Here is a 16,146-nt window from a genome sequence, read left to right as displayed (position 1 = left end):
CACACTGCAAGTTACTGGTGGCTAGGAAGTCATCCATGCTTCCTCTGATACCAGGACCCCGATGCTGATCTAGATCTCAGTCACTGAGGACCCTACCCAGTGTCACATCACTCTGGCTCTTGGAATACGCCGATTCTTCATCAGACTCTGAAGCAGGCAGTAGGGTATCTTGATACTGAGAATCAAGAGCTTCCTCCCAATCTCCTCTCCCCCGCCCACGTGGGTTTGAGAAAACTTCCATCAGGGATCAGGACACTTGGACCAGACATGCCTGGGGACTGGTTCCATACCAGACCCTTCAATGGCCCTATTAGGTGCCCTAGGGGATGCTTCCAGGATCCATGTCTACATGACCATGCCTCATACAAGTAGATCCCCCAACAGAGAGCCTTCTCCTGACAGTACTGAGAGACCCGTGATGTTAGGTATTAATCTGCCTTCGGCCACTCAAGCTCAGAATTTACCTTAACCTGCTCTAGATTTGCAGTCTGCTCTGATACCTCAGGAACGGCCTCGGGAGCGGTCTCTCTTGCCTCTCCTTCAAACATCCTCCTCATCACCTAACAAGGGCCTCATACCAGCATCATTATCCCCGGTACTGGATGACTTCAAGACATATCAGGAGCTTCTCAGGAGAATGGTAGCCACTCTGGGCATTCAGATGGAGCTAATGGAGGCAAATACGCACAGGCCGATCAACATCGTATTGCTTCTTTATAAATCCATGGTACACCCACATCTTGAATACTGCACGCAGATCTGGTCGCCCCATCTCAGAAAAGATATATTGGAATTGGAAAAGGTACAGAAAAGGGCAACTAAAATGATTAGGGGTACGGAACAGCTTCCATATGAGGAAAGATTAGTATGACTGGGACTTTTCAGCTTAGAAAAGAGAAGACTAAGGGGGGATATGATCAAGGTCTATAAAATGATGACTGGTGTGGAGAAAGTAAATAAGGACGTGTTATTTACTTCTTCTCGTAATACAAAATGTAATTAACAGGCAGCAGGTTTAAAACGAACAAAGGAAGTATTTCTTCACACAACGCACAGTCAACCTGTGCAACTTTTGCCAGAGAATGCTGTGAAGGCCAAGACTATAACGGGGTTCAAAAAAGAACTAGATAAGTTGATGGAAGATCAGTCCATCAGTAGCTGTTTGCCAGGATGGGCAGGGATTGCTGTTTGCCAGAGGTGGGAATGGCTGACGGGATGGATCACTTAATGATCACCTGTTATATTCATTCCCTCTGTCTGAAGCTCCTGGCATTGGCCACTGTCTGAAGACAGGATACTGGGCTAGATGGACCATTGGTCTTACCCAGTATGGCTGTTCTTCTGTATGTACTTAACTTTCACTGTCCCCCTGTGGTGGGGAAGGTAGCCCTGCCTATCAACGAGGCCATTACGCACCTGGTCAAGAGATTCTGGCAAACCCATTCCACCCGTGGCCAAACAAACCAAATGTAAATACCAGGTTCCATTTCAGAGGTTTGAGCAGTTTGGCCTATGTCCTGCACCTGGCTCTTTAATTTTGGCCACATGGAATGAGAATACCCAGCAAGGCCAGGCTAAGTCTGCCTTAGACAAAGATGCCAAAAATTGGGCATTCGACAAAGATGCCAAAAAACTCAACCTTTTTGGTGGAAAAGATTATTCTAAGGCCAGTTTAGAATTCCACCTTGCCAATCACCACGCTCTGTGGTAGAGTCTGGCTTCTCTAGCGGAGAGGCAATATCTCAGTTAGGAAAGCAGCTGTGGGACAGTTGAGAGAACAGTTTCAGTCATCAGTTGCCTCATCTCTCGATCAGCTCTGCAGGCTTTTTTAGACACAGCAGATTCCGCAGCCTGGGCTATAGCGATGACGGTGATTCTGCACTGTTCCTCCTGGTCGCAGTCCTCAGGGATTCTGATGGACGTGCAACAGACCACTGAAGACCTCCCCTTCGAGGGATGTGTATTGTTCTCATCTAAAACAGATGAGGCCTTGCACATGCTACAGGACTTGAGAGCAGTTTGGAAATCCTGGGGCCTCTACACTCCAGTGATGAAGGGGACAAAATATCATCCTCAATACAAGCCTGGGCAGCAATATTACCTCTTCCATCAGGCTGGCCAATCTAAGAGATGACAAAGATCCCAGAGGACGAGATCGATGCTTTCTGCTTCCTTGGTCTCTTCATCTCAGCATCCCCAGGTCTTGAAGCAGCCAATTTGACGCTTGTGTTGAGGACAGCATACTACCCAGCATAGATCTCACTATCCTTCTCCACCTTTCCAGGACAGGATATCCTATTTCCTGAATGCCTGGCAGTCCACAATCTTGGCCACATGGGAGCTAAGCACAGTGGAATCAGGATACCCTGCTTTTTCTTTCTGTCCTCCCATCTCCATAACCAGTCCCTTTTCAGGGACCTCTCTCACCAGTCTTTACAAAGGCAAGAAGTGCAGGCTGTATGTTCATTAGCGACCATAGAAGAGGTTCCATTTCTACATTGGGGAGCAGAGGGATTTATTACCCTTATTTTCTAATACCCAAAGATCAGGACCATCCTAGACCTTTGGAAGCTCAACAAATATAACAAGAAGATAAAGTTCCATATGGTATCCCTGGCTAAGATTATTCCCTCCCTGCATCTGGGCGATAGGCTTCCTGTAAGTCAAGGGCAGCATGCCAACTTCTGTGTGACGAGGTTCGTCATGGGAGACGACCATTACAATTCTTCATCCTGCCCTTTGGCCTGTCATTAACAGCAAGGGTCTTTCTTTACCAGGTGTATGGCTGTAGTGGCACCTACTTCCACAAAAGAGACATCACATGTATCCCTTTCCTTATCATAGTTTGGCTGAGTCGGGGTCACTCCAGACACCAGCTACAGGTATCTTCATCAAACTCTGTCTTTTCAACATCCTGGACCTGAAATTAAACAAAGAAAAGTTGATGTTATCACCTTTGGATATAATTCATCAGGGTCGTCCAGGGCTTGACTTCTGTTAACACATGTCTGCTTGTTTCCAGATTTCACACCATACAGGACCTCAGTGTGTCCCTCAAGGACCATCCTCAGACCCCTGTGAGGGATTGTCTCAGGGCCCGAGGTCACATGGCAGCATGTACGTATTTGACCCCTCATGCCAGGCTGCGCTTCAGAGCATTGTAGTCATGGCTCATGTTGGTCTGTTGTCCTCAGCTTCGCCATCTAGACAAGCCAGTGTGCGTTGCAGACAGGTTATTGTCATTTTTGACCTGGTGGATGAGTCAAGAGGGCATACATAGGGGAATCCCCTTCTCTCCTCCTCTTTGTTCCATGTCTTTGGTAATGAATGTTTCAGCCCTGTGATGGGGAGTGCATCTGGGCATCTTTCAGTCTCAGCGTTTGTGTGGACCACCCACCAGGCTAGGTTTACACATGAATGTACTGAAATTGTGCACAATATTCTGTGTGTGTTAGCAATTCCTGCTTCAGATTCAGGACAAAACTGTCCAGGTGTTTACCCACAAAACACAGTGGTAATTTATGTGCACAAGCAAGGGGGTGCTGGGTCAGACAGCCTCTGTTGGGAAACAGGAAAGTTGTGAAAGTGTTTTGCACTTGGAGCTCAGTTGCTCTCAGGATGTCTCACTTGCCAGACGTTCAAAATGACCTGGCAGATCCTCAGAGCAGATCCTTCACTTTAGACCACGAATGGTCTCAACACAGACATTCTATCGTGGATGTTCTGCATGGCGGGTTTCTGTCAGTGGATCTGTTTGTGACTTGGTAGAACAGGAAGTCAGAGAAATATCTATCAGAGGCTCTCTTGTTTCCATGGGACAGGAATCTGCTGTCTGCTTATCCTCTAGTATCTCTGATTCCTAGGGTTATTCTCAAGCTCAAACAAGATCATGGCAGAATGATCCTTATCGCCCCAGCCTGGCCCAGACAGACGTGGTATTCAGACCTCTGCTCACTGTCCACTCAGGAACCTTTGCATTACTGCTAAGCGTAGACCTCCTAAGACAGAACCATGGCCGGGGGCTGCGCTGCAATCCCCAAGTGTTGGATCTCTCAGGGGAAGCAAAACAGAATAAAAAGGGCTGTTTTGGTGGTGTGGTAAAAGAGCCTTCTCTTGTCATAAGAAAACAGTGTGGTTTCGAAGCCTTCCTCAAGGCTACCATGATGCCTAAGGTAAATCTCAACTCTGACCAGTGAGGTAGGTGGCTGGCAGGAACCACCACCATCATTGGTATCCCTTGTTCAGAACAACCCCCATCCTGCAAAGGGAGCATGTGGCCTTTTCCTAGGTTACCTCCACTTGTTTGTCACACCACCACGTTGCGTTGTTTCTTAAGTTAGATTGTAAACTCTTTGGGGCAGGGATTGTCACTTACATGTTTATACAGCATCTCGCATTATGTGGCCCTGGTCAGGATCCGCTGGGCTCTGCTGTAATAAATTATAACAGTTCTCCCTTACTAGGCAAATTCTCATTTCAAAAGGACTCTCCTAAATGTGCCAAATGCAATTCTGATCCCTCTGTAGTAGACTGACTCCGTTAGGCACACATTTCTGTTCGTTTATGAGCAGTTGTTAGAGAGTTCACTTTAGTGAATCTTTTTTAACATTACAATGCCTTTGTGGGAGAAGGGTAATAATTCTGCATCAAAAGTTTGTGGCATGAATTCACAGGTGAGTCTAAATTGGTGTAACTTGGACTTCCTTTTGGCTCCTTCAGCACGGATGAGACACCAATTTAGACTGCATCGGACTTACTAACTCAGACTCGCATCACTTTATCATAGAAGTGTAGGACTGGAAGGGACCTTGAAATGTCATCTAGTCCAGTCCCCTGCACTCAAGGCAGGACTAAATATTATCTAGACCATCCCAGACAGGTGTTTGCCTAACCTGCTCTTAAAAATCTCCAGGGATGGAGATTCCACAACTTCCCTAGGCAATTTACTCCAGTGCTTAACAACCATGACAGAAAGTTTTTCCTAATGCCAACCTAACCCTCCTTTGCTGCAATTTAAGACCATTGCTTCTTGTAATTCTTGCAATTTAAGCCCCTCTTCAGAGGTTAAGGAGAACAATTTTTCTCCCTCCTCCTTGTAACAACAGTTTGTCAGTGGTTGCCGGCCCGTGGGATCTTTCAGGGTGGCCCGCGGGTCCCCTCCCACTGGCTGCAGAAGGGAGCTGCTGCCTAAGTAACCAGGCAGAGCGCGTTGCCGGTGCAAGCTCCTTGATGCAGCCAAGGGGATGGGAGATCAGCGCTCCCCTCCCCTGGCGATAGTAGGGGCAGCAAAGCGCTCCGCGTGGATCCCTAGGCACTGGGGTCCTTGCTGGAGCCAGAGGGAGCACTGATCTCCTGTCCCCCTGGCTGCAGAAGGCAGCCGCTGCCTAGGGTCCTGGGGGAGCGCATGGGTTTCCCTGCTGCAGAGACGGGGATGGGAGATCCTCCGTGCTGAACTCCTTCCCTCTGGCTGCAGTGGGGGGAAGTGGGCTGCTGGCTGGTGGCCCATCAGGGTTGTAAAAATGATATTTGTGGCCCTTGAAAACTGTTACCATGTCCCCGTTCAGTCTTGTCTTCTGCAGACAAAACAAACCCGGTTTTTTCAACCTTCCCTCATAGGTCATGTAGTTTAGACCTTTAATCATTTGTGTTGTGCTTCTCTGGACTTTCCCCAGTTTGTTCTTATCTTTCCTGAAATGTGGCTCCCAGAACTGGACACACTACTCCAGTCAAGGCTGTATCAGCGTGGAGCAGAGCAGAAGAATTACTCTTGTGTCTTGCTTACAACACTGCTGCTAATACATCTCAGAATGATGTTTGGTTTTTTTCCAATAGAGTTACACTGTTGACTCATATTTAGCTTGTGATCCACTGTGATCCCCAGCTCCCTTTCTGCAGCACTCCTTCCTAGGCAGTCATTTCCAATTTTGTACGCGTGCAACTGATTGTTCCTTCCTAAGTGGAGTACTTTGCATTTGTCCTTATGGAATTTCATCCTGTTTACTTCAGTTTGTCCAGATCATTTTGAATTTTAATCCTATCCTCCAAAGCACTTGCAACCCCTCCCAGCTTGGTATCACCTGCAAACTTCTTAAATGTACTCTCTATGCCATTATCTAAATCATTGATGAAAATATTAAACAGAACTGGACCCAGAACTGATCCCCGCAGGACCCCACTCGATATTCCCTTCCAGCTTGACTGTGAACCGCTGCTAACTCCTCTCTAGGAATGGTTTTCCAACCAGTTATGCACCCATCTTATAGGGAGGTCCATTTAGGTTGTATTTCCCTAGTTGTTTATGAGAAGGTCATGCAAGACAGTGTCAGAATCCTTACTAAAGTCAAGATATACCACATCTACTGCTTCCCCCCATCTGCAAGGCTTGTTACCCAGTCAAAGAAAGCTATCAGGTTGGTTTGACATGATTTGCTCTTGACAAATCCATGCTGACTGTTACTTATCACCTTATTATCTTCTAGGTGTTTGCAAATCAGTATCAATGACATGTAACTTACACATCATTTCTGAATGCGGTACATAGGATCCTCTTGAGTTTAAGTATCTCACATATGAAGGGTCTAGACTCAGCAGTTACTAGGAGGGCATGCAAATTTTAGTGGGTTACCGCCACTCCTAATGTACACTTTCCTTCAGACCCTCAGAGTGTAAATTAGACTCCCTAGCATACTCCACCGTGCACATAATCTGCATTAAAGGTGAAAACTTGTTTGAAATGGGATGACCTTTCTAATGCCTTCTCTCCTTTCTCCCCAGATAATCTGATCAAAGCCATCCTGTCAGCAACCAAAGATTACCGCCTCACTCCGGCCCTTGACAGGTAAGGTGAGCCCCTTCTGAAGCAGAAGGAGCTAATAATGACTGTTCCTAAGATTTCCTAAATCAAGTCTCCCAGGAGTTGTCTGTGCTTTGGACGTAGGTCAGGAGCCGTGAATAGATTTCTCATTCCAGTGGGTCTGTGAACTCTGGAAGCTTTTGTTAGCTCAAATACACAAGAGAACATTGACATTTTGACTGCTTCCTAATGTTTTCTTCTAAAAGCAGAAAAGCAGCGTGCGCCATTACCAGCTTTTCAGACAGAGAAGAGCCTGGGTTTTGGTAACCGTGTTCTTACCCTCCCTCCATCCTCCAGCAATGTGCTGGCAACACAATCAAATCACCCAAAGGTATTCAGACAAAAGAAAAGGGGTGGGGCTTGTTCTGACAAGGACATTTCACTAATATCTCACTCTGAAACCTGGTAGGTGTGACTGGAGAGATGGAGTTGGTGACAAGAAGGATGTAGCAACTTTCATGGGGACTTGGAGGTTTGAGCTGGTATAATGCACATTTGTGTATTCAGAACAAGCGCCTTCATTCTTCCTGGGTCTATTGTTGAGCTTGTTTTAGATAATCCTTGGCGTGTTTATGATCAGCTTCACACTGCTGATCTTCTGATCCTTTACCATCCTGACTCTTCCCTCCTTGTTTTGACTTCTACCTTGGATTAACTCCCTCACGAACAGTGTCAGTTCCTGGACCTGTCATACGTTTTTTCAGAAGTTTTTATGTGACTTAGGAGCTTTGAAAAATGTTAGCCTTATTCTTCACTGAGCATTCCTCTCTTTGATCTCCCACTAACAAAGTTCCTGCTTTCTGACCACTTCATTGTTTGTCTCCTGACCCCTTCAGCCCTTCTAACCAGACTGTCCATGATCGCCAAACTTATCAGCATTCCCGATATCTCTGCAGCTCTCAGCTGCCTCCCTACTACGCTCTCCTACATTGCTTCCATTATAGTAGAGCAATAGCACTGCTGTAGCTCAGATGGAGAATTGCTTACTGTTAAAAGATAACTACTCTAGGGGCTCAAAGAACGGCCATACAGGGTCAGACCAATGGTCCGTCTAGCCCAGTATCCTGTCTTCTGACAGTGACCAATGCCAGGTGCTTCAGAGGGAATGAACAGAACAGTTAATCATCATGTGATCCATCCCATCAGCCCCTCTCAGCCTCTGGCAAACAGCAATACCTGCCCATCTGATTAATAGCCATTGATGGACCTATTCTCCATAAACTTATCTAGTTGTTTTTTTTTTTGAACCCCGTTATAGTCTTGGCCTTCACAACATCCTCTAGCAAGGAGTTCCACAGGTTGACTATGTGTTGTGTGACGAAATACTTCCTTTTGTTTGTTTTAAATCTGCTGCCTATTAATTTAATTTAGTGACCCCTAGTTCTTGTGTTATGGGTAGCAGCAAATAACACTTGCTTATTTACTTTCTCCACAACCAGTCATGATTTTATAGACCTCTATCTATCATATCCCCCCTTAGGCATCTCTTTTCTGAGTTGAAAAGTCCCAGTCTTATTAATCGCTCCTCACATGGAAGCTGTTCCATACCACTAATCATTTTAATTGCCCTCTTCTGTACCTTTTCCATTTCCCATTATATCTTTTTTGGGATGGGGTGGCCAGATCTGCACGCAGTATGCAAGATGCGGGCGCACTATGGATTTATAAAGAGGCAATATGATATTTTCTGTCTTATTATCCATCCCTTTCCTAATGATTCCCAACGTTCTGTTAGCTTTTTTTGCTCTAAAATGCATATCTGGAGTTAAAATTTGCTGATTCAGGTTGTCTTAACATTTCCTGTGCCTCATGAGAGTGTGAGGTGGACAGGCTTATTGGTCCAAATTTGGGGTGGTTTGAGAAAGGATCTCTTGAGACCCAGCCCCTTTAAAAAAATCATGTGTCTACAAAATCGCCTGGTTCTTACGAGGGTTTTTTGGCGCATACTTGGGGCTCAAACTGTGGCTCTGATCCTCCCCAAACGGAGCTCACCCAGCTAGTGCACAGCACACACTGCCCCTTTGGGGAAGAAATATTTCCCAAGCTGTTGAGGGTGAAGTTTGTCATTCCAGCTCAGTTTAAACTAATCTGACAGACCGACGAGAGTGAAATGCACACGTGCCACAAGACTGCTGCTCTTTTGCACGTCAGAGGCTTTGCAGGGAGCCTTGTATCAGAGTAACTGGGGGGCTCAAGGTGACACAGAATCATAGGACTGGAAGGGAGCTTGCGAGGTCATCTAGTCCAGTCCCCTGCTCTCATGGCAGGACCAAGCATTATCTAGACCGTCCCTGACAGGTGTTTGTCTAACCTGCTCTTAAAAATCTGCAACCTCCCTAGGCAATTTGTTCCAGTACTTAACTACCCTGCCAGGAAGTTTTTCCTATCGTCCAACCAAAGCCGCCCTTGCTGCAATTAAGCCCATTGGTTCTTGTCCCGTTCTCAGAGGTTAAGGAGAACAATTTTTGTCCCTCCTCCTTGTCGCAACACAATCAAACCTTTTATGTACTTGAAAACGATCATCAATCGGCAGACATGTGGACAAGGGTGAAACAGTGGAGATGGTGTACTTGGACTTTGAGAAAGCCTTTGACAACTTCCTTCACATAAGCAAAGTAAGCAGTCATGAGATGAAAGGGAAGGTCCTCTCATGGATCAGTAACTGGTTAAATGATAGGAAACAAGTGATAGGAATAAGCGGTCAGTTTTCACAGTGAAAAGACGTAAATCGTGAGGTCTCCCAAGGATCTGTACTGGGATGAGCGCTGTTCAACATATTCGTGGATGATCTGGGTAAAGAGTTTCGCAGATGATATTAAATTACTCAAGATATTTAAGTCCAAGCAGATTGTGAAGGATTACAAAGGTATCTCTCAAAACTGGTTGTCTGGGTAACAAAATGGCAGATGAAATTCCATATAGATAAATGCAAAGTAATGCGCATTGGAAAACAGAATCCCGCTATACATACAAAATGATGGGGTCTAAATTAGCTGTTACCCCTCAAGAAAGAGATCTTGGAATAATCGTGGATAGTTCTGAGAAAACATCCACTCAGTGTGTCATGGCAATCAAAAAAGCTATCAGAATGTTAAGAAACATTAGAAAAGGAATAGATAATAAGTCAGAAAATTTCACAATGCCACTATATAAATCCATGGTATGCCCATACCTTGAGTACAGCATGAAGCTCTGGTCTCCCCATCTTAAAATATACATGAGAATTGGAAAAAGCATAGAGAAGGGCAACAAAAATTATTAGGATGTGGAACAGTTTCCACAAGAGGAGAGATTAAAAAGACTGAGACTGTTCCTTTTAGAAAAGAGACGACTGAGAGAAGATATGACACAGGCATATAAAGTCATGACGGGGATGGAGAAGTGAATAAAAGAGTGTTATTTACCCCTTCATATAACACACCAGCCAGGGGTCACCCAATGAAATCACTAGGCAGCAGGTGTAAAACAAACATAAGGAAGTACTTCTGCACACAGTGCAGAGTCAACCGTTGGAACTCATTGCCAGGGGATGCTGTGAAGACCAAAAGTATAACTGGCTTAAAAAAATAGTTAGGTAAATTCATGGAGGATAGGTCCGGTCCATCAGTGGCTTTTAGCCAAGATGGTCAGGGAGGTAGCCCCATGTCCTGTGTCCCTAAGCCTCTGACTGCTAGAAGCGGGGACTGGCGACGGGATGGATCACTTGATATATTGTCCTGTTCTGTTCATTCCTCGGAAGCATCTGGCACCAGCCACTGTTGGAAGACAGGATCTCAGGCTAGATGGACCATTCATCTGAGCCAGTCTGGCTGTTCTGATGTTCTTCTGATATGCAAGTACTTGAGCAACCCATTTTGTGTGGCACACCATCCCGTTCTGGAGGTGGCTGGACCATGGTTAGCGGTTGATGATCCTGCTCCAGACGTGGCTGACAGAACTGGCTTTCTCTGCTCAAGCTGTAAAGGTGCTTGGTTTTTACAGCCAGAAGTCCCAGGTTTGGTTCCCACTGCTGGGTGAGCCAGCCTGTGTTGGAGCATTACACATGGTGTACAGATACCCTGAGTGGATTACACCTGCATGTGGAAGAAATTTCTGATGGGAGACGTTGCTTTGATCTAGCAAGAAAAGACACAATGAGATTCAGGGTTTGGAAGCTGAAGCTAGACAAATCTGGACTAGAAATAGGATGCACATTTTTAACAGTAAGAGTAGTTAATAATTGGAACAATTTTCCTGGAGACACGGCAGATTTGCCATCAATTGAGGCCTTTAAACAAGAATGGATATCTTCCTGAACGATAACGATATCTTCCTAAACGAAGTTATAATTCATAGAGCTTGCTGCAGAAATGACTGGGTAGAAGTAGATAGCCTGTGGTTCATAATGGACCCTTTGGTTCTTATAGCTCATGAAATGCACCTTTCCACTCGAACAGTCACCATCTCTTTAATCTCACATCTCAGACCGAGCTCTTTGGTTTTCCTCCAAAGCCTCTTCCTCTCATTGCTTTTGCCAAAACCATGATCCTTCCTGGTACTCAGGCACATAACCTGGGGGCCAACATTGACTCCTTCCTCGCCACATGTGCCAGCTATTACAGCCAAGTCCTGGCGCTGCTTTCTCTGCATCATTTTGAAAACCTATTCCTTCCTTTCTGTACCAATGTCTCGGGCTCTGGTTCATGCCCTGGGTAATCTTTTGCCTTCACTGCTGTAACCATCACATCCTTTCTGGCTTCTGTAACATCTATATTGCATCCTCCAGTCACTCCAAAATGCAGTGGCCAAAATTATCTTAATTGCCAATGAATCCAACCATAGCATTGCCCTTATCACATCTGTCCCTTGGTCAGCATGTCTAGTTTAAGATTCTGGTCCCATCAAAGCTCTGCACAGCTCCTATCTTGTGATGTATCACAACCCATCACACCCTTTACTCTTCCAACAATGACAGGCTTTAATGCCCTTTTATGACCTCCTCCCACTCCAGTTTCAGTGCCTTGGTCCACACTTCTTCCCATTCGTGGTATGTCAGATCCTCATATTCTCACTGTTTATTGGGGCTCTGGGTACCCCCTCAATATCAGCCAGGACCCCTTTATGTTAGGCGCTGTATCAGAGACGTCACCCCTGCCCGGAAGAGCTTGCTATCTAAAGGCTGGAACAGCTGCTCAGTAGGAGTAGTGGGGGCAAACAACCTAGCTCCTCCCTGATAAGTTTGTGGCTGGGATGATATGACGGGGTTGCTGCTATAGCGGGAGATTGGACTCGATGAGTCACATGCTCTCTTTCAGTCTGATGTTCCTAATGTAAGACTACATGCAATGAATGAGTGTGGCAAACAGTTTGAGGGGAGTGGGAAGGGCAGCAGTGGGCAGTGAGGATGCCGTGTACCATTGCATACTAACTCTCGCACTGCGTGATGTTTCCTGATGGCTCTAAACCATCTGAAGGGTTGTTTTAATTTAAAAAAAAAAAAAAAAGCCTAACTGCATTAAAATCTGCTCTCCCCAGCTGGCACATGACCTAGCCCTTGCTGGTTGGCTGATTTCTCTTAGGGCTGATTCAAAGGAGAGGGTGGCCCTAAATTGGGCTTCCTGTCCTTGTTCAAGCCCCACATTAGCTGCTTGGAGATGTTCAGGGAGACTGAGAGTGCCAGAATTCACAGCTGGAATACAAGGTTTCTGGCTGTAGTTCATCAGCTGTTCTGTTGGGCTGAAAGGGTTCCTGCAGTTCCCTCGTATATTGTAGCTGTCCTTGGAAAGAGTTCCTGAGTCTTCCTTGGGCACTGTATTTGTTGCCTCTGCATGCGTCTCCCCCCAGCAGGCCTGTCACCAGGTCAGTCCTCAGTTCTTCAGCTCAACCCAGGCAGCTCACTTCAGGCCTAGTCTCCAGGAACAACATCTAAGCCTGTTTCTGCCCAATTCTGTTCGGAGCGGTTACAGTGAAGTAAACTCCTGGTGATATCAAAGGATTCGTTTTGTCCTTTCTAACAAAGAGGTTTGTTAACATAATCCCTCTCTCGCCCGTTATAGTTGTGGCATTGGGTCCTCTTTGGACTGAGGTGTATTTTAAAAATCTAAGCCCAGTGCTATAGCTTTTCAGGCGCTTCTTGCTTGGGGAGAGGGTGTGGTGGGGATTCCCAGAAGATAGAGCCTATGGAAGCATTTTGGCTGGCTCTCTCAGAATTCCTCGGGGGGCTGTGGAGAGAGCACGCTTGAGCAGCTGTCTTCTCCCTTTGAAAGGTCCTGTGTAGACTCCTCTCACTGACAGCTGCACTGGACCCAACCCTTTCTAGGAAGACCAGCTCTAGGCTCATAAAGTCCTTGTGTTCCCTGCTGGAAGTGTGGGTGGATGGTTACTTTTCATACAGTACTGTGATTTCTTCCAGATGGATTATGGGTGTTTTTTGTCTGAGCATATTAATGGTTTATATTCCTGTAGGATAATATTATAATACCCAGCTCTTATATACTGCTTTTCATTTGTAGATCTTAAAGCGCTTTATAAAGGAGAACTCAGTATCATTGTCCCCATTTTACAGATCAGGGAACTGAGGCACAGGAAGGCAAGTGACTTGCCTGGGGTCATCCAGCAAAGCAGTGTCAGAGCCGGGAATTGAACTCAGGTCTTCTGAATCAAGCACTGTATTATGATTGTGTGTGGAGAAAGGCTGTCATTTAATGTCCCCATCCTATGCATTACCAGATACAATCTGTCAAGCAGCTATTAATTTCCACAAAACAGAGAATTATTTAAATCTAGTTTACTCTATATAATGGAGAGGTTGCATTTTATTATTTATGCATTTATTTCATTATGAAGTAGATGTTGGGTAATTGTTTAAATAATTAATGAGTTTCATTTGACCCAAGCAGACTAAGGAAATGATGAGGAGTTTGCTTGTCCTGGTAGCCCATCTCACCATGCTGCACGTGACGTGAAATATCAAGCAGTTTGTGTTCCATCTGGAGTGCCACCTAGGCACAATGTGATGCGCTAGGATGGAGTGCAGCTCCGCCCTCCTCCTCCACTCAGCTTCCTTCCCTTCATTCTGAACATTGCCAAAGGTTTCCTGTAGTGTCTGGAGCGATGCAGACTGCATGGAAACTGGACTCCAAGCTGCTCTGTGTGTGAGTGAATTTTAACACATGGTTACAACCAATCTTTCCCTGTGCTTCCTCCTCAGTCTCAGCTGCCGGCGATGTATTATTGTGGGAAACGGTGGCGTGCTTGCGAATAAATCATTGGGATTGAAAATTGATGATTACGATGTTGTCGTCAGGTGAGTCCTTGGTATCCCATTTTGTGTATTTTTTATTCATTTGCAGATTAGCATGAGTAGACTCCAGAGTTTCAGCCGCCATTTTCGTTGTTCACAGATAAACCAGTATCAATCTCCATTGGTAGGGAAGTGTAAAATAAATCAAGAATGTACAAATTGTCTGAATTTTAAATATTCGTGGTCATTTTGCCAGGAAAGGTCGTTTGTCTCACTCAACCAACAAGTGTCTCCATGCCGTCCTCCTGGGACCCGCACTCTGCTCAGGAAGCGAGAGGAGGAAAGACTTCAATTCTTCGCACTAAGCCGCCCACTTAGGTTTAAATCCAAAATCCCTCCAGTTTATGAGAAACTCAGAAAATGAGAAACTCCATGAGGCGTTCAGCAGTCTGGCAAAAATAAAACCGCTCCTATCACTAATGATTGGGTGGGTGGCCTGTAATGTGTCATTTCCACACCCGACGTGACCCTTCTCCTCACATCAGTAAATCTGCAGCTAGTCTGTGGCCTGGGAGGATGAGGGCGGCAGCTGAGCACCTGTGCTGGCATGAGGCTGGGAGAGGACGTGAAAAGCAACCGGAAAGGTTAAGTGAAGCCAGGTGCTCAGTTGTGCGAGTGAGTGGGTGAGAGCAGACATCTTCTTAAACGTCTCCACCTGCCTGCTTCAGTCCCATGGAAGTCAGGAGAAGGAGAGGTGCCTTTCTTTTGTGCACAAAGCGTCTTTCGTCCTGGGCTCTTCGGCTGCGTTAGCTAACAGACTTTAGGTTAAGCACTTCAGGTTAAGCACATGAAAAGTCCCACTGACTTGACTGTTTATGGGAGTAAAGTTATGCACCTGCTTAAGTGTTTGCGGGGCCTTATTTTCAGTACTTTGGTTTTATCTATAGCAGTGTTGTGAAATTCAGATAATTACTCTACAGTAGCAGCTCTTAAAGCAACACTATTTATCATTTACTCCATAATAATCTTTAGACGAAAATTTCAAGAGTACAAATTTTCACATTAGTTTTAAATAACCGGAGCTGTGTTTTGACTTCTTAACTCAAGTGGTTTACATGGCCTTGATTGAAATTGCTGCACATTGGGATAGCCCTGCAGAGCAAACCTGACTGATAACAGTAAGATATGGCTGTGGGTAGATGTAGTGCTGGGGTCGTGGTCATGGAAGTCACTTCCCAATGGCTGCTACCTCACCACCCAGATGTGAATGTGAATGAGAATCTCTGGCACTTTCTCCTTTTGTGACCCTGCAGGCTGAACTCTGCTCCAGTCAAGGGCTTTGAGAAGGATGTGGGTGGCAAGACAACACTGCGGATCACGTACCCTGAAGGGGCCATCCAGAAACTGGAGCAGTATGAGAAGGACTCCTTCTTTGTCCTGGCCGGATTCAAGTGGCAGGATTTCAAGTGGCTGAAATACATTGTTTACAAGGAGAAAGTGGTAAGACTTGGCCTGGGTCGCTTAGGTGGATGGGGTAGTGCAATTTTAGTATGTCATGATTTTAGCTACTGCATTTGAATCCTGGGCATCATTTCTCTGCCCCTGCCCAGGAGTCGTATTTCACTGGATGTCCTGTCACTTCCCCGGACCCCGTTTTTAATGATATAGGTTTTGTAATGCCAGTTCAATGGATCTGTCTGCCCATGTATGATCTGGGCTCACATCTTAAGACTGTGACAACAGTCAGTCCAAAAGTCCATCTGGCCCAGAATCCTGTCTCTGACAGTGGCTAGTGCTAGATGCTTCTGGCAGTTGGAGGTTTAGAGAAACTTGGAGCATGAGTTTGCATCCCTCACCATCTTGGCTGGTAGCCATTGATGGACCTGTCCTCCATGAACTTACCTAATTCTTTTGTGAATCCAGTTATACTTCTAGCCTTCACAACATCTCATGGCAATAAGTTCCACAGGTTGACTGCATCATATGAAGAAGTACTTACTTTGGTTTGTTTAAACCTGCTGCCTATTAATTTCATCAGGTGACCCCAATTCTTGTGTTATGTGAAGGGGTA

General features: G+C 45.7%; 1 protein-coding gene across 1 annotated transcript in view; it reads left to right on the top strand.

Moving 5' to 3' along the window:
- The window catches only part of ST3GAL3 (ST3 beta-galactoside alpha-2,3-sialyltransferase 3), a 293,993-nt gene that overhangs the window by 201,294 nt on the left and 76,553 nt on the right, over positions 1-16,146 (top strand). The window contains exons 7-9 of the mRNA XM_067567759.1: positions 6,775-6,838; positions 14,043-14,138; positions 15,389-15,575. Coding sequence (XP_067423860.1) covers positions 6,775-6,838; positions 14,043-14,138; positions 15,389-15,575 — 347 coding nt within the window. The remainder of the gene's footprint in view (positions 1-6,774; positions 6,839-14,042; positions 14,139-15,388; positions 15,576-16,146) is intronic.

The sequence above is a fragment of the Emydura macquarii genome, unplaced genomic scaffold, assembly GCF_026122565.2.
Source record: "Emydura macquarii macquarii isolate MOO-44397 ecotype Brisbane River unplaced genomic scaffold, CSIRO-AGI_Emac_v2 contig_2805, whole genome shotgun sequence".
NCBI lineage: Eukaryota > Metazoa > Chordata > Testudines > Chelidae > Emydura > Emydura macquarii.
This window is presented reverse-complemented; position numbering and strand designations above follow the sequence as displayed.